We start from the raw sequence: 19,988 nt of genomic DNA, 5'->3' as shown, positions 1-19,988 counted from the left end.
GCCACTTGACCAAATGAAAGCTATTGCTGCACAGAATATCTTCTTTAATCTTTACTAGTGATTTACATGTGGGTTGCACGGATAATAATCCCAACTTTTGTGTACCGTTGCGAGAGAAGTTATACATCGGTCGACTCGTATCGTTTTTTTCGATCAAAATCCCTAAAACATCGGTCTGAAACTCGGAAAAAAACTTAACAACTTTATCTATTATTTAACAGAAGTACACTGAGACAAAAATAGTTAAAAGTTGGAATGTTGATAGTGATTTTTAAAGTTAGAATTATTATCGATCAATACATAAAAGTTATGATTATTTATTTTCAATTTACCTTTCTTTTTTTTATTCACTTTATTAGTTGTTCTTTCAATTTCTTTTTAAATGTCTTACATGTGAGACACACATAATCAGATTTGCTGAAAAAATGAAAGAAGTTAAGACTAGAGTCTGAAATACTTATAAAATTTAAACATAATGGCATCGATCATATGCAAAAATATTTCATTTTAGATTGAAAGTGTTAAATAAGCAAACACATAGAGATCGACTATAAGAGTAATTAACTCTAAAAAAATATTTGCATCTATGTAAATGATAAACATGTACATAGAAAGACCAAATGCACCGTTACACAATTTCATTTTCATGTCTCACTTTATTTCTGTTGTACACAATACTACACTTTTCACATCTTCTCTTTATTTTTTTAATTACATTTCACTATTCACATTTCCATTTATATCCGTAACATGCCACTTGATCCAGGAACTTAGTTTAGCTCGTCAAAATCGATCGACCTGTTCCGAATCACGTATATATCCGACCCTATATGCCCCAAATTTTGATGTTCATCTTTCAATAAAAAATAGTATAAAAGAAGGTATAATGTCTCTATCTCCAAGTTCTTATTTTCCTAAAAATTAAGGATGCCTGTGTGTTCAAAAATCAAGATAAGGTAACGAGGGGATACTTGCAAACAAGCCCTCCAAATCCCATTCTCCCATTTTCAAGCTTTCTCCTGCCCAATGATTTTCAAAACCAACTACCTCCTCCACTTTAACCTTACCATCAATATCCCTATTATTAAAGTGGTGGTTAAAATTAGTTGATCTCTTATCAACCATGTAATTAGTAGGATTAGCATTAACATCTCCATCCATGACCCCACACCCAAGGTTAATATTGTCATTTTCCATTCCTATCATGTATGGTACTTCAAGAATACAACAATCATCATATCCTCCCATGCTAACATCTCCTATGCATGGGGAAACATTAAACAAGCTTGATGTACCATTTGCTTCATGGTTGGTGTTATTTTGAAGAAGTGGTGGCAATAGACCAAAGTGGTCATGGCCTTTCATAGGCATAGAATTACTATGCATGGATGATGATGATGTTGTCGTGGTTGATGTTAATGATGATTCCATGCACATCGCCGTATGGTCGTGATCGTGCATGGTTATGAACATAGCAGCACCCATGATATCTCTACTTGGGTCGGGGGACGTCTCGTCAGTGTTATTGTTTGGTGAGCTTTTAGAGACGTTGCTAACTTTTTGTCTTTTCTTGATTGTTGAGTTCCAAAAGTTCTTTATCTCATTATCTGTCCTTCCGGGAAGACGAGATGCTATTTGAGACCACCTGAATTTTTGTACATAATAAGTAACATGCCGTCAACAACACATTGAAAGGAATTGTGCCTAATGACATATAATTTCTAGGGCTCGGTTTGACAACTTGGTCATTAACAGCTTTGATTCATAAAACTATGTAACATAGTAATATCTATCATTTCTTATATGGGACCCTTTTAATTCTAGTGTTAGATAAGTTAAAACCAATATAAAAAGTATATTGTAGTTTCGACCTTCCAGTCCTGAGCTTAATTTATATAAAATGAAATAAAAAGTTTTTAGGGATTTATATTTTCTTAAGCAAAACATGGTCGTAGAGTTGTATAACTTTCAATAAAGTTTGTGAAAGTAAATGAAAATGACTTTTTCTTGTCGCTATTAAAACTCATTATCAAGTCATTTAACATGCATTTTGTTTGTTAAAAATACATGAATTTCTATATTAGTTCATTATAAGTTTTAAGTTGTATACTTGTATATAGTAGTTATTGAGATGATGTGTAATTTAAGCAAAAGATTTTTTGTTTTAGAAAATGAATATGGAACACCGGTTATATAAATATTACGAAAAAAAACCATGCATTTTGAAGATACAAAGACCAATGCCTAACTAAACAGAAAAATTAGAACAGACAGCAAAACATGATCAAACTTTAAGGTAGCAACTTGACCAACGTAACACCCATGTTCGCGACTCTTATTCTAGATACTAGATACTTTTTGTACTTTGACTAATGAACGACAAATGATACTGTGTTTGCATGTGTTATTTTTTTTATTAACAGAAGCCAGATGGTCTAACTCACCCAAATATACCGCTGAAGAGGAAATTCATCACTTTGAAAAAAATCATTTGAATTTGGTTACGAACCTGAGACCACAAAGATCTCAAACTTAACATGCCGTTAGACCACATGGCCATTGCATGTGTTAAACTAATATATTTAGATTTAATCACATTCAGAATTATTTTAAACATCCATCAAATATATTATGTTATCTTATATGAACATCAAACAGTTCATCTAAGAATTATTCAAGAATATAAGTATACATATCTATCCACCAAATTTGAAATAAACTCTGAAGCAAATGGGAATCATAAAACCTTCTTGATATTTGAAACCAAGAGAAATCAATCCAGGTTATCATATATATATATATGAAAATGTTGTTACTAGCTAGGAAGGTATTGGTTGTACAACTTGTCATGTGTGTAACACATAAATTTACAGCCAACTTTGGCATTTCAACGAATGTTTTTGACAGTAAAATGAGGCATCAATTAATGTACCTTTCACCTTTGTGTGAATTGGTGTAAACACCTACATGCGCCTACTTCTAAACATTATTTGTTACTTGCCATAAAAACAAAGAGAGGGTGAGAGACACACCTGTTGCCAAGAATAGAATGCAGATGAATGATAAGTTGTTCTTCTTGAGGGGAAAACGCGCCGCGCTTGAGATCAGGTCTCAAGTAATTTATCCAACGAAGACGACAACTCTTCCCGCACCGTAGCAGACCGGCATTCCTAGCAATATCAGTCCAACAACCTTGACCATTCCTTAACATGTAATTCATTAGCTTCTCATCTTCTTCAGGTGACCACAGCCCCTTTCTAAGCTTTGTAACAACATTATTATTATTATTATTATTATTATTATTATTATTATTATTATTATTATTATTATTATTATTATTATTATTATTATTATTATTCTTGCCCACCTTGTCTCCCCCTATTAGTTCTGGCTTTCTCATTGGAAAGACAATTAAGTTTTTTAATGCTCTAAGTAACAAGAGAATGAAGTTGGTCATTGATTGAAATCACAAAGTACATATAAGCAATTCTAGAGATAGAGAGAGAAAGAGAAAGAGATGGATGGTCGTCTTGTTTTTAACTCAAGCTTGTCTTTTTCGATGCATTTTTCTTCACTCACAAGGTAATCATCATATGTGTACGAGAATTAATTCATACAATTTACAAACAAACCATTTTGCTTCCACTTCACATAATATTCATCTTTCTATGACCCTACAAAGGTCCCCCTCCAATCCGTTTTCTACTCTATCTATCAAATTAACAAGGGCCCACAAGCATCACTATCATCATCACCATTGCCACTTCGAGAAGCCACCCCCCCCCACCCTATGTATATACACGTGTAAATATGAGAGATAGTACAGAAGTACTAGCTCTTTGTGCATACGATGATGTTTGTGAAAACTTACGGTTAATGTGTTTATGGGAGTAGTTAAAGGTTACGTGAAAAAAAGACAGTAACGCATTAAAGCATGTCTATGTTTTGAGGTAAACCACTTCCTAAGCAAAATAACTGTCGGCAGCTAATGTTTTATCCCTTTAAAATCATATATATGTATCATTAAAGATGAGTGATGCTAACCACACTACATATAATAACAACCAATCTATCTTTAACTACTGTTTCCTCAAACCACTCTTTGTCGTTCGTTTATTTCATCATTAATTTATTACGATTTGACATGAACATATTCTTATTTTATCCATCACATGTGGACTTCATTTCTCAATAAAGACCATACTGATCAATCTGGTTTCAATTTTCTGATATACATTATAAATCTCCACTTAATGAATAAAATGTTGGGGATTTTGGGAATTATACTTGAATTTTCAGAGAGTCGTATGGAAACATTCATATTAGAAGTTATTTGGCGGTTCCTCAATAATTTAATCAGGTAAAACTTTGAATTTGAGACAAGAAACTTTCATAAGTATGAATTTTTTGGTGAAAGATGAACTAGAGAGGAGACCAAATTGTACGAACATAATGTATGTGTATCTAGTTAGGGTTAGGATAACTGCCTTATGCAATTAATTAACCTTGAAAATAGGTATCTCATTAATATTGACTTCATTTAATACTTATGCATGATTATGTGTGTGACATGATCATAAAATTTATTTTCAAATGAATTTTTAATGAAGCATTCTCATTCATGAAACAAACGTATGTGCATAATCTAAACATGTACTATGTAAGAATTATAACATTTTAAAAATATAAATCACTGGCTAGAAATTAAATGATTCAAATTTGATTTCTTTTTTTTTGCTAAATACTATTTGATGGTACTTAATCTCCCCATAAATGCATGTACACACAGTATCCATATATGTGAATATCTATATAAATATACACAAACACAGATCCCTGGCTAGAAATTAAATGATTCAAATTTGATTTCTTTTTTTTTTTTACTAATTACTATTTGATGGTACTTAAATCTCCCCGTAAATGCATATACATACACTAGTTTGATTCTCCCGTGTTACGGGGGTTTATTTAAGTTTTTGTTTTTAATCGTTTTGTTATTTTATAATGATTTATTTTATTTTATAACGTAGTTTTGTTTTAATTTATTACATATATATTAGTTTGTTATGATATTTTTAGCGTTTGGGTACTTTCAATTGAGATGTGTAGGTTTTTTAGACTTTTAACGAACAAATATAAACGAACATGAGCATGTTATTTTTTTAAATAAATATAAATATTTATATAATGAAAAAGGGGGCGTTGATGTAGTTGACGATGGTGGGTAATATCAGAATTTAACCGGCGATGGTGATGATAGACCAATAACGGAAAACATGTAAAGGAGATAAATTAAATTAGGGTTTGATGATGAAAGTGTTTACTAATAAATAAGATCTTATAACCCATTTGATGGCTATTAGGGTTTGGTAAGACCTATAACCCGTGAAAATTATTCTTTGATGATTAAGGGGTTAATTCACAAATAAATGAGATTTTATAGTCCGTTTAAGAGTTATCCATGTTTGGTGAAACCCATGACCCGCAAAAATTATTGTTTGATTATGAAGGAGTTTCAGAAATAAATGAGATGTTATAACCCATTTAAAGACTATCTAGGTTTGGTAAGACTCATTCCCATGATTTCGGGTCAAATGCATGAGAAGCCTCCATTTATAAATCAAGCAATCTGGTGGCTCTAGAGAATGGGGGAACAACCTGAGAATGACACCTAGGATTTTATGGTAGGCAATTATATAGATAGTTAGATATACACACGGTACCCATATATGTGAATATCTATATATATATATACACAAACACACACACATACATATATATATAGAGAGAGAGAGAAAGAGAGAGAGATAAACTTACTTAGGATCAATACAAGTAGAAATTTCCATATGAATAGCACGAATTAAAGGAAAATGTCACGCGATTTCAATTTTGTAAATGGACAAATTATTATTTTAATGTTACCTTCGTAAAACTATTCTAAAATTGTTATTATTGTTATTACTCTACACTTTTAAATAGCATAAATAAAAATAAATTTAAATGTAAAATTTAATTGCAAATTGAACAAAATATAAGATTAATATCCGTTTTAACATGGTAAAAAAATTAAAATATAAATCCCCAAAATTTAATACCAATTAGGCTAATAGATTCAAGTGTTAGGGTCAATTACAAATAACTTCAAACATAAAGAACATGCAAATAACTAGATTAATTATTATTACAATATAGTTTTTAAATTAAAGTGAATGTTATTATTTTGCTTTTTTTTTTGTTGTAGCATAATTACAATTGCTCTAGTTAAAAAAAACTATAAATGTAATAATAATTACTCTAATGTTAGGTGCATAAGGTATTTGTACGTTTGTCATTGTAAGATCTATTTGTATTGGATCCTACCTCTCACATAATTATATGGCGTTTAGCAATGATTATGAAAATTGTTTATTTGACTAGTTGTAATTGAAATAATCTGTTTCTTATAAGTAAATATAATTATATAACTTAATAATAATAATAATAATGGCAAACATCATATATTAAGGTAGAAGTGTAAGAGCGCCCAACCTAGAGGTGCATAAACCGGTTTGGGTTGAAACTGATTATGTTTGGTCAACAAGAAGTCAAAACCAGTTTATGATCAGTTTTGATTCGGGTTAAAACTGGCTTCTTGACCATGTTACGATCGGTTTTGGTTCGAGTTTTGACGGTTTCTGTTCGGTTAACTGGTTTTTGTGGGGAGAAAATTACAAACCGGTGACAATTTCAATCAGTTCCAAACCGGTTTATATATAATCAGTTTCAAAGCGGTTTGGTTTCGGTTCAATTTTTGGGTCGGTTCAGCTAACCGGTTTATTTGTCCACCTCTAGCCAACCTAAATCTTGAACGTGGAATATTAACTCGCTAATTATTAGAAGTCTTAATATTTGAACGTTTACCATAAGCATAAGGGAATTGTGTTGCATCTCTATAAAGTGTACGATAGGTTTTGGTTAATTGAAAACATTCTGTATTTTTCTTATAGTACAATTGAAGACTTTATTTGTGATGTGGATGTTAAGGAACAACACCTAAACAAAAATATTAAATAGGCGGAATATTTCATGCAGAATTAATTAGTTATATATGCATTTCTAGGATCTTGCCTGAGGATTGAGACTAGCAATTTATATATAGATAATCACTCGATCGATCTTGTTATATAGATTAATAAAAGATAGATAAAGTAAGAAGAAAAACTGTCAAGTTACTCAATGGTTCCCATAAATCAAAATAAAATAACAGCTGGAATGAAAGTGTCTGCATGCTTATGAAGCCATGCGAAGCAACATGGTACTTGGTCATAAAGACAAGAAAACCACAACATAAAATATTAAAATTATGATGATCCTACAGGTGCCAATACCAGTTGATATTCTATGTTATCATCTTTCTTTAGATGCCTGCTAAGTGAGACCTACTATAGCGTCCAAGCTTCATAAAATGAATCTTAATTAGCGCTATGCTGGCAGCTCAACCTTTTGGTATTCTAAAATATGGATTCTTTCTTATAAAACGATATATATATTTATTTTCCTAGGATCTTAACACCTTGGATCATATTGGAATGGTAATAATAGTTAAATTAGTTTAGAGAAAATTCTTCCATGTATACTAATGTTTTGTTCTCCTTGTCAAAACGTGAAAATTAGCGAAGTTAATCCCTAATCATCTATTCGATCATGCCCAAAATCACGAAGATAAAAATGGCATAAAGTCCTTATCCGACACTTTCTAATATGTTACTAGGCTAGAAGTTGCATAACCATGCATATTCAACTAATTAATCGAAAATGATGTACGGATCTAGACTACAAACTAACAGCCTATTACATATATGGAGCCCAGATCGAGCCTCAACTTGTTTTTTTGTGTTAACAGGCCGCTCATTGGTTGCTCAAAGATGGCTTCGTGCATAATTTAAGATGTGGTGGCTAAATGAGTGTTGAACTAAGGGAGTTAGGGATAATCTCCATCCTTTGTGACGATAATTGTGTAAATGAATGGCCAAAGATCTATTTTACTTACTTGTTTTGGTATTTTTATTTTAAAAAGATGAATATTATATATAACCTGGAGGAAATGAAATAGCTTTTGCATCATGTCGATTCACAATATATGAACAAGATGCACATCAAATGATGGTGTTTATTAGATATTTTGATTTTCAAAAGTTCTTAACTTTTAACAAAAATCTTATCGTTGACGAATTAGGTATTTTGATCGCTTTTTTATTTGTCGACATGATAAGCTAAAATGTCTTATAACTCTATGAGTTATTAGATCTTTTCCCTTTCTAAAAAATGCATCATGGTTTACTGGTATAAAGAAAGATCGATTCACCAATATTTTTTATATGATTTCAAATTTAGTAATAACATTAATACATTATTTTCTCACCTTTTTCTTAATAGCCGTTGAAATTACTCTCAATACCCAAGTGACTTTTTCTGAGACTGGTTATCAACCGTCCATACTAATTAGATGTCTCATGTTTGACTCACCCAAGAGCATCATCAATGAGGAAACTGACTGTTGTGTGAAAACTCCATTAAGTCATGTTTTAAACCTGAGACTTCAAGCTAGAATCTCAAGCCATAATCATCACCCCAACAACATTATCATCTGACTTAATTACAAGTTTACAACCTCACATGTTTTTTTTTTTACCCTTTTAATGTTTGAGCGATCAGATTCATATTTTCAAGTTAACATGATTTAGCACATTAACAAATATATATTATATATTAAATTTCTATAAACTAGCACAAATCAGCATATATGCCTATATAATATATCAATGGCAAATAACAAGTATTTCTACAATAACACATATTATTGCATATTTTCAAAACAAATTCAAATTCAATAGAAAGAAACTGCACATAAATCAGTTTGCGATACGGGCTCAAGCTATCGCACTACACTTTGGATTTTTCTTATATGTTAAGTACATTATCGAAATTTGATTGATCTCCGACACTTTTCTCACGATGGCCCCTATATGTTTGTTAAGTGACTGATCAAATAATGGCATAATCGGCGTGGATAATCTCATCTACTATGAGTTACTTAGCATGTTTCAAATCATGCTAGTTGTAATATTCGCTCAGAGATTATTTAGAAATGAGAATGCTTAGTTCATAATTCATCTACGTTTTTGTGGTTATCTTTGTAAACTATTTCCATTCTTATCAATCTACATTTTTTTACCATATTTTGATATTGCTTCTATATGAAGATACTGTTACTTACGGTATCAAATAATATTAGTTTGAGTAAAAGAATATTTAGAATTATCTAAATGTTTAGTGTTTTATAGAAAAACGTTTATTTACATATGTCAAATGTTTAAATTGCATTTCCTTATAAACTTAGTGAATTATATTTTCAGCTAATGGTGTAGTGATAAGAAAGAGACTTGGTGTTTCATGTAACTAAGGTTCGATTCATGCCCTAGTATTTAGTTTTATCCTAGTTTCAATATTCGATAAACCAAAGGAAAAGTGGTGTTCCATGTAACTCAGGTTCAATTCTTGTCCCACTATTTCCACATTGTTTCCATTAATACTGGGGCAATACCCGGTGTGTGGCAGAGAATGTTAAAGGAGTTTACTAATTAAGATAAATGAATCGGGTGTCGTTCCTTTTAATTCGATTAAGAAACAAATTGATTGTGAAAACGAGACTAGTTTTTGTAGTCATACGTGGTGCCAAAATTGATGCTTAGCTAAGAAATTTCCAAGGTTGTATGCATTAGAATTGAGAAAAGATTGTTTGATAGTCCAAAGGGTGGCATGTAATATGTGGGATGCATAAATGACTTAATTCATGAATTACAAAAGTTGATTAAGGGCGGCTCTCTTTCACATGAGAGTAGGGGTGTTCATCGGATCGGATAACGGATTATTCGGGTTATTCGGATTTGAGAATTTTTTGGACCCTATCCGAAATCCGATCTGATCCAAATTAGGAATATTCCTATCCGACCCGAATATATCCGAATTCAATTCGGATCGGATTCGGATAATATCCGAAAAATCCGAATTTATCCGAATAATCCGAATTAAGCCTAAAAAATTTTCCTATTTTTTTGTTCATAACATTTAATATTTTAGAATCACAATAAACATACAAACCGGAAAATACGAATTACTCTTAACACAAATTAAAAGTTTAAACTTAAAATAATAGTCTAATTAATATACCAAACCGGAAAATATCACTAAAAACATGTTTTTTATTCGGATTAAACGGATATCCGAATAATCCGAATTTTTTAAAATTCCATATCCAAATCCGATCCGAATCCGAATTAGTTATTCGGATATTCAGATTGATCCGATCCGAATATCTGTTTAAGAATTCGGATCGGTTTATTTGGGTTTCGGTTTCGGTTCGGATTTCGGTTTTATTCGGATTTCTTGAACACCCCTACATGAGAGAGACAAGTAGGTATGGTCGATGAAGGGTATGACCAAATTCTCGGTTAGGGGAGTGGGGGAGCGAATTAATGCTTTAGCTCTTTCAATTAGTTTGAGTAAAACGACTTAGTTATCATACTTACCTCAAAAAATCAATATTTGTGGGTGGGGGTGCTAGGAAATCGTCTCCCAACAAATATAAACTTGTCTCCTAACTAATTGCCCACTGTGTTCGAAAGGTTCATAAACAAATCTTCATATGTTTGGTGAGTGCAATTCTGTTAAAAAGATTTGAGAGTTGGTTGAATAGTGGTTAGAATTAAATTTCTCGGTATTGAGATTCTCTTCAAATCTTATGAGCGAGTTGGCTTGATAACTCGACATTAACTTTGGCTTAGAAAGAAATCGTGGGCGTGATTAAGGCCCATTTGAAAACTTCGAGATGGCACGGTTTTCTTCTGAGAGCAAGCCTAAGTCAAAATTCCTTTTTGATGACGTTTATTTTTTGTTTTTGTTGTACTCGAGTAGGAAAAAAAGTGTAGAATTTATTGGATATCTTCTAGTCATGTAATTTCTTTGTTTTTTTACTCAGCTAGTTGTTTGCTAGTCAATGTCTTTAAATGCAATACCGTCGTTAAAAAATCTACATACTACACTCATTAACAGTGGTTAAGCTTGAACGAAGATGCGAAGGGTGTTCAAGCTCAAAAATTTCGAACAAAAAATGATAAATTTAAACTACATACGAAAATTTCGAACGTAATCCGGTAAATTTACCATACTGAAGAAAAGGATAACAAAGGGGTGCCTGGACCCTGGGTCCTTAATAAGCTACACGCCTACACTCGTAAAAAGAAAAACCAAAAACTATAAATATTTTATAACTTAAATATTTGAATTAGAGTTAATAGCTAATCACTGTTTAACGAATGCAAGAAATGACTTAAGGTATAATCACTATTTATTATTATTATTTTTTTCTTTTTTGCTTTTGAATTTAATAGTTGCTTTCAGTTTTCACGTTTATAATTTTGTGTGAAATTCCAAGTGTGTGTGAAAGCTTTTATGCGTGTTTTGTATTCATTGGTATTCAAGTTCAAATTTTCTAGTGGTGGTGTTAGATAATGACTTAATAGTGGTTGAACTTGATTTTTGAAGATCTTTGAGACCAGCTTTTACGTCGGTCTGTCTCCTCTTTCTTTCACACCTTCGGATCAGCATTTTAGAGAATAATATCAAATTTATGAACAAACATTTAAAACTAAAGTTGTTGAAAGTAAATGGAATAATAAAATTAACACTGCTGAGATTAGCTATTTTAAAAAATTGTTAAAAAATATTACATGGCCTAATTAATTTTTTATAAAAAAATTAACAGTTCAAATTTAGATATTTGGAGAGAGGAAGTAACAATGACTCAACGAATTTGGTAACATTACCTCATGCATGCTTGAGCAGATGTGTTCTTTTCAGTAAACAAAATCCAGTTTACTAAAGTAACGAAAATAATATAAAAAGTAAACCCGTCATTTTTATTATTGTGGTTTGGTTAGTTACGTTACTTTCGTTCAAAAAACAGGTTTTCCTCCTACCTATCCTTATGGTTACGCATTAGAAACATCAACGATGAGTAGTGACGAAAATGATCAAGCAACATAAAATTGTAATTTCGTATTTATAAAAGAAACAAAAGTTTGTGACTTGTGACGAAAATATGTGCATGTGTGACAAACCATCATCCATGACATAAGCATCATTCTCATGTGTGAAATGTTATATATTTAGATCCATATAATTCAATCTTTTTAATAATTTATCATTTAACAAATCTTAATATCCCAGCAAGGTCTAAGAGGACAATCTATTTGACATTTTTATCGAAGGTTAAACAACTCATAAAGTATGGCTTTTGTCACATCCAGATATATATATGAGTTTCAATGTGATAGAAAAGAACAGTTCTAAAGAAATAATACAGATGATCACCATCGATCGTACCCTTAACAACAATCGAGAACAATAAACGATTGATAAGTTGCAAACATATCACATCATGCGTTGGGCAAACATCATATAGGATTATTAAAAAGCTACTGACCCGAAGCTCACACATATTATACTATAAAGGCGAGTTGAATGGGTTTGTATGCAAGTCGAGCTCGAGCCACTGTAAGCTCGTTCATTGCCCCGCTTGATAGCTCACTTGTTAACTCGCTCGCTTGACTCCTTAGTTAAAAACCCTTAGTTTAGGAGTCTTCGTGTAATCCTAATAAATCTTTTAATATTTGTAACTCATTATAAACAAGCTCTCCGCTTATGTCATATAATCCCTAAGTCCACTTAATCAGTCCATCCTAATTCCCGTTTTCTTTTTCCCACTTAGTAAAACCCTTAAACTCTCCTTGTCTCCAAGGATATATGTAATGGGACGATAATTTTGGGAGCTTTGAGACGACAACTTTGTGGAACGCCTCCCCCTTTGGGCTACAAAGGGGCGAAATGTGTGTGTGTGTGTTGGGGATGGGGGGAGGAGTATTTACCGTCCACTCATGCTTTTGTTATATTATTATTTTAACGGTATGCGTGTGTGTGTGATATATATACATAGCATTTGTAGTGGGCTACACCGATTCCCGAAAAACACCGATGTCGCCCCCACACCACTCAGCCTTGGGTATTTTTGAACCAAAAAAGATGGTCTCCAAGTTTTGGTGGCTATAGCGTCTAGGCCGAATAAATAGGTTGGTCTTTGACCAATCAAATCTCTTCCTTTCTCTTTTTTTTTAATTAATTTTAACAACATTTAATTATTACAAAGAACTTCAACCACTACTCATATAAATGAAAAGGCCCTTGTGTCTATGTGGTTTTGACGTGGCATGAAAATTAAAAACGTTTTTACCCCCTCCACTTCAAATGCCCTGACGACATAAGTCATTGGTCTCAACCGACACCAGTTAATAGCCGTCCATGACACCCCGACCACCACCTGTAAAAAGATTCCAACCACCACATCGTTTTGTTGAATGGAATCTGATTTGGGTCCGAGTGGTCTCTTTATTAGCCCCCACAAAAAGAACCATTTCTTACTTGTAACTAACATATCTACACCCACTTGGAAGTACTGTCTACAGACAACACCTAGGCCTGTAAACGAAGCGAACGTTCGGTGAACTGTTCGTGAATTGTTCGGCGGGAAGTTCGTTTATGTTCGTTTATTTAATTAACGAACGAACATGAACAAAAATTTCGTGTTCGTTTAATTAAACGAACGAACATGAACACAAGTTCTGTTCGTTCATTTATGTTCATGAACGTTCGTTTATGTTCGTTTCTGTCTGTTTATTTATGTTAGTTTATGTATTAATAAAAATAATTAAATATTATTTGGATGAGTTACTTAAAGTTTTATATTTGTTAATTTGTGTTCATTTAAGTGTTTCCATTTATGTTTGTTTATGTTTGTTTGTGTTCATATATGTTCATTTATCGTTTCAGTTATATTCGTTTATATTTTAAACAAACGAACACAAATGTTTATTTTTTAAATAAACGAACATGAACATAAATATTTGTTTGATTATGTGTTCGTGTTCGTTTAAAGTTAAAAGTTAAAAGAGCAAACACGAGCATGCCCTTGTTCGTATTCATTCAGTTCGTTTACATGTTTCCATTATTCACATTGATGAATACATTGGTCTTAATCTCTAGTCTCTGCCTATTTTCTTTGTGTTCGTTTGTGTTCGTGAACCGTTCGTGAACACATTAATTTCCTTAATGAACGAACACGAACATAAGATCTTGTTCGGTAAGTGTTCGTGAACCGTTCGTGAACACATTATTTCCTTAACGAACGAACACGAACAAGGTCTCGTTCGTGTTCGTTCGGTTCATTTACAGCCTTAACAACACCCGATTCTTCATTTCTTTTTAGGTTGCATGCTTCTTTAATAAAGTTATAGCTTCCCTAATTTTTCCATAACAACCAAATCATCATCTCTATGATTGCATCTGAAAAGTCCCAAGTGTGACCCATTAAATTATAAAGAGAAAATCACGGATATATGTGGTCATTTTTCACATGTCTTCTACCTAAATATATAGTCATGGCCTAGTTTAAATACGTATATGGTCATACAACATGTGAAACCATGGTTGTATATTTAAATAGTGAAGTAATAGTACTGATTTTTTCCAGCTTGTACTTGGATAAAACAATAATAACGTCGCTAGTCTCTTTCGAGAAGGCATTGATTTTTTTCCAGCTTGTTGATGGCGCACGAACAAAAAGATGACACACAATACGTGATATGCATATGACGTGATTCTTGCTTATCGTTGATGGAATAAGTAGGATATACAGCCATAGCTTCAACGCGGTATCTTGTAGAAGTAACTCTTTCTAACATGACTAGTTTGATATGTTTAAATTAAAAAAACCACGTTTATCTCATAGCCTCATAGGTCTGATTTTCTCATGAATAACACATTTGTTACGAATCCTTGATTTGTTTGATACATAGCTTACACTTATTCTCATCATACGCGTTTTTAAAGATAGTTCTTATCTGAACAATCTTTGTGTTCGGCAATCTTAACCCAAACACCCAAACAATTCGGGCTAACTTCATTTTAGATATAAAGACATGTTGGGTAAGGGTTGAGCTAAAATTCCAAGGCTAACGTCATTTTAGATATAAAGACAAGGTGTTAGCACGTCCGATGTGGCAAAAAAAAAAGCCCAAATTACCAAGCCAGAGGTGTAACAGGGCGTTATAGGGGTGGTAAGTGTGCGGCGGTAATGGGTTAACATTGGAAGGGCCACAAAGGTGGGCGTTAAGGGTGCGGCCGACTTTGGTAGCGGTGGCACCTTGGGCATTTCTCCACAACACACAACCTAAGTGAGTCGAAATGAGTAATTTCAAATCCATCTATATTCCATGAAGAGAAATGAAAGCAGAGCTAATCCCGATATAGAAACAAATGGTAACGTCTCCACAACACACAACCTAAGTGAGTCGAAATGAGTAATTTCAAATCCATCTATATTCCATGAAGAGAAATGAAAGCAGAGCTAATCCCGATATAGAAACAAATGGTAACGTCTATAACCATCTCGATTAGTATTCACATTTTCATATTAAAAAAAGCATTCGTCAACCAAACACGAATACTGATTCGGTTTATAGGGCTAGTTGCAGTTCATAGCCATCGCTTCACATAACTATGCTGGGAAAAATTATGAGATTAATACAAAGACACGTATTATGTCGAATTATTTGGTAAGAGTAAAAAGGAGCGACAATGTCATTAATTTTACGTATTTACAGATGGATTTGTGCAAATAAATAGATATGGTTCAAAAGCTTAAGAAAATGTGAATGAAAACCTATTTACATCCGAAACGAAAACGTACCATATGTTAAAATGACCCGTCCTGACATAACCAAACCCAACCCCATCACCCCGTCCAACTTACTTGCATGTTTTAGTGGGCATGCTTGAATTCACCTTTCGCATCCTAATGCTAAATACCTTGGCTAGATTAGACCAAGTTAACTACAAGTTGGATAACCCATTACAAAGCCGACAAATCGTAAAGATCCATATACACTCAGTAATCAAACTAAAAAAAGATCGCTATTTTATGAAATTCAATCTACCAAATACTGCATCTTGTGTTAAAAAACTGTTAAATGGCCAAAAAATACTATTTTAAACTTATATAAAAAAGCATATTGAAACATTGAGCAGATAGACGTCAAAAATCAGTAAAGCATTCAGCAAATTCATGACTAACAACATTAAGATTTAAGAACCCAAAAATTTCTGGATTCTAAAAACATTATGGCCCAAGAAAATATTCAAACATATGAGAGCTTCTCAGTGAATTATTCTGAAGACGAATCGGGTTAAACACCAACCCGAACCAAGGAGAAAATAAAACAAATAAACAAAAGGCTTCTTTCTGAGGGCAAGATGGTGAATTCAAAGTACAAAAGGCAACAACAGACCTCGTTTAGACATCGAAGTTGACCGGATCCCGCAAGAACCTCTCCATTTGCTTAGCCCTGGTCTTTATAGACATGTCAAAGACCTTTTGACCGAATTCCACCACAAGCCCACCAAGAATACTTGGATCAATCTATGACAGTTAAAAGTCAACGTCAAAAACATTTATCAGTGAAAAGCCAAAACATGTGACGATTAAAAGACAAAAGCATGTCGCGCTTACCTTCTGTTCAAGCTTAACCTTCTTGCCTTTACCAAGAATCTCTTGTAAAGTGTCTTTTAGTTCTTTCTCTTCTTCGGCAGGAAGTGGCTGATGAAAATCAAATATATATTGTAAACATGTAACATTGATGTATAAAAAGTAATGAAAAAAATGATATGTGAATGGTAAGAAGTTTACAATGACAGTAGTAACTATGGCTTTGATCTCTCCCCTGTGGGCCATAGTGAGATCTGAAAACCTCTTTGCAATAGTGTCAACGTGCCTCAATCTCCCATTATCAGCCAAAACAACTGTACGATGTACAAAGATATACATGATTTGATAGTTGATACAACAAAAATGTAAAGCAGTTACTGTTCCAAACTAAAAACTCTTGTCTCTGGAAAAGAAAATTGACAATCTTGAGTTCTTAGCTTAAACTGAATAAACTCTAGAAAACTGAAAGAAAAAAGTTGCAATCTTTAACATCTCACAAATGTCAAAATGAACCACTAACACGTAATCAGCAAAAAAAAATGGTTACCTAGTAACATGTAACAAATATCCTACATGTATCCTGCATTTACTTGTAGGTCTGTAAACGTACTAAACATTCAGTGAACCGTTCATTATTTAATAATTGATCGAACATGAACAAGTTTTTCGGTTCATTCAGTTAAACGAACGAACGTTAACACGTGCCTCGTTCGTTCATTTTTGTTAGCAAGCATTTGTTTTATGTTTGTTTATATATTCACATAATTCTTTAGACCCATTATAATTTCGTCTAGTTAATGAAAAAGTTTTAATAACCTTTTAGGCCCAACAAATTGATTCTTAGTTTACCTTTAATTGGTGACTTGGTGTTCATCTATGTCAGGTCATATTCGTTCATTTACATTCGTAAAGATGTAACCATTCGTTGATACTACTAACTAACAAAAAGAAACACGAGCATGTCCATTTTCATAACAAACAAACAAACACATATAGAAACCCCATCTGTTTAATTATTCGTGTTTGAGTGTTTGTTAAAACTAAATGAACAAACACGAACATGCTCCGTTTGTGTACATTTGGTTCATTTACAAGCCTATATACTCGAAATGTGTTACAGCTATTTTTTTTTTTTCTCTAGCATATCAAACAGGTCAGGCTCTAAACAAAATGGGTCAAATGGCTTTAAAGTTATAAAAAATGTAATAAAAAAACAAATAAAGAATGTGTTTGTTGAACAGCCCAGCCAAGTTAACCATTAGTCGTACTTTATAAGTTTATAAGAATATAAACCATGGTACCTAAGAAATTCTTTGTTACTTCTGAAAATTTAGCTTGATCACAGATCTCGGTGACAGCTTTGACTCTAGTATCTGCGGGGACCGCCAAATCCTTCATGAATTGAGAAAAAGTGGGAGACTTCTGAGTAGCAGCAACAAGATCAAGAAGCTCTGATTCAACTTTGTCTAATGCTTTGGCTTTTACTGCTGCAATGTATAATGCAGATGCATAGTTTCCAGATCCTCCAAACATAGCCACAGGAACCTACATTTATAAAATAATAAAAAGATAATTGTGATTGAGAACAAATAAGTTTTTTAATATTTCTGATGATATAAAGTGTTGTATAGTTTGTTAAAGCTGAATTGTATTACCTTAACCTTTGGTTCCTTTGGTGGAGAGGCAGAGGAAAAGTTTCTTGATTGCTGCAAAAATATATGATTCATAAATTAGCACACGCCCAACAAAAAATGTAATTCATTAATCAAACCATCATAGAAAATGGCATGAATAAAGTAAGTTATAACAATTTCACATCGCCACCAATGCTCAAAACTTTAGATCATCGAGTTTCTAGTTTTAAATAATTGTTGTGCATTCAGTTATAATATATCAGAATGCATGTTTGAAAGATGGAATAAAAAGGAATACTATAAAGTTGTTATAAATGTAGAGGGGAGGTTGTAAGATACGAAATGATCAATACAAATACTCAGGGGACAAGATTAAAGATATGTTTGGAACACAGTTTATAGAAGCTTTAGTTATTGTTTTATATATATGAGTCGTGTTTAGATGATGTAACAAAACTTTTAGCTTTAATAAAAAGTGCTAAGTCAGTAGCTTTTTCACAAGGTAGAGCTTCTAATAAAGTAAAACTATTGTTTCAGGCTTTCAGCCTTATTTAACTGTGTTTACAATTTGGTTTTTAAACATTTTACTGTAAAAAAATTTACAAACATTTCTGTACAGCTGAGCTGATAGTTACAACCACAGCTCCAACTAATAGCTACAGCTAACTTTGTCAAACATACCATAAGACTGTACAAATGATTATTGTCTTATAACGAACTGAAGCCATAGTTGTCAATAGCGAATAGTGGTAAATAGCGACAGGTCACCGATATGCTACGTAGCGAATAGCGGTAAATAGCAACCGCTATTTCATATTTAGCGATAAAGGAGCAGAAAATCTTTAAGCAAATAATTAGGGTTTATATTCACAAAATAAGCTTTTAAAGTGACTCTTGTAGAAGGTGCAACTGTTTGGTCGATAAACAAACCTAAAAAATAAGTTTCTAAAATTTTTTATATTAAAAAATAAATACGTAAAACCCTAAATACCGCTATAATCACGCTAAATGACCGGTATATAGTATATAGCGGCCTATAGCGCATCGCTACGTAGCACCCGCTATCACCGCTATTGACAACTATGACTGAAACTAGAAGTTTCTTCATCAAAGCTAAAGATTAACATGATATAACCTCATTTATATTCAGTCAACATATGACCGTAGCATTCAAGATATGTGAGCATGTGACAAGAAACATGGCATGATAACAGCCACATCAGTAGACTAAACAGTAAACTAAAAAAAAAAAGGCGTGGCACATTGTGAAAAACTTGTGCGTTCAACCGAAAAACGATGATAATTCTGCTCAAAGCCTCATTGTCCTTTTAACTTACTCACTAAACGAGCGTTTATCGCATTTGATAACTATGATTAAAATCAACAATATTAGTTAATTAAGTATAGCATTCAAGTATATACTAATCTTAATTTAATAAATTAACTGTTTCGTGAATAATCTCTTAATCACATCAAGTTAACTTAAGTCCAACATCTTAACAACGTGGTAATATTCATTCATCTACACTGTCTTTAACTTAATAACATCGAGCTCGTGACAAGATTCTAGTGTCTATCATTACCACAAACTATTACATTTAATCTTTACTTTCAAAAAACTAATAAAATTCAAATCAAAATAGTATTCCATTTCTATATGTGTAATAAAAATTAAAAATAAAAACCCACTAGTGCCCTAATTCCATTTCGCCCAAATC

General features: G+C 32.6%; 2 protein-coding genes across 2 annotated transcripts; both read right to left on the bottom strand.

The window, feature by feature from the left end:
* Positions 1-821: 821 nt before the first annotated feature.
* Positions 822-3,400, bottom strand: LOC143581582 (transcription factor MYB83-like). Its single transcript, XM_077064341.1, has 2 exons — positions 3,033-3,400; positions 822-1,645 (listed from the first exon to the last, which is right to left on the bottom strand). The coding sequence occupies exons 1-2, from the start codon at positions 3,398-3,400 to the stop codon at positions 940-942; spliced, it is 1,074 nt and encodes a 357-aa protein (XP_076920456.1). The 3' UTR covers positions 822-939.
* A 12,830-nt stretch (positions 3,401-16,230) lies between these two features.
* Positions 16,231-18,418, bottom strand: LOC143581581 (ATP synthase subunit O, mitochondrial-like). The gene is made up of 5 exons (XM_077064340.1): positions 18,292-18,418; positions 17,938-18,181; positions 16,838-16,950; positions 16,661-16,747; positions 16,231-16,570 (listed from the first exon to the last, which is right to left on the bottom strand). Exons 1-5 carry the CDS (start codon positions 18,361-18,363, stop codon positions 16,445-16,447), a joined length of 642 nt encoding a protein of 213 aa, XP_076920455.1. The 5' UTR covers positions 18,364-18,418; the 3' UTR covers positions 16,231-16,444.
* Between the last annotated feature and the right edge of the window lie 1,570 nt (positions 18,419-19,988).

The sequence above is a fragment of the Bidens hawaiensis genome, unplaced genomic scaffold (genome assembly GCF_021521415.1).
Source record: "Bidens hawaiensis isolate Kalapana, Puna unplaced genomic scaffold, B.hawaiensis_p1.1 tig00031104_1, whole genome shotgun sequence".
In the NCBI taxonomy this organism is placed as follows: Eukaryota; Viridiplantae; Streptophyta; class Magnoliopsida; order Asterales; family Asteraceae; genus Bidens; species Bidens hawaiensis.
This window is presented reverse-complemented; position numbering and strand designations above follow the sequence as displayed.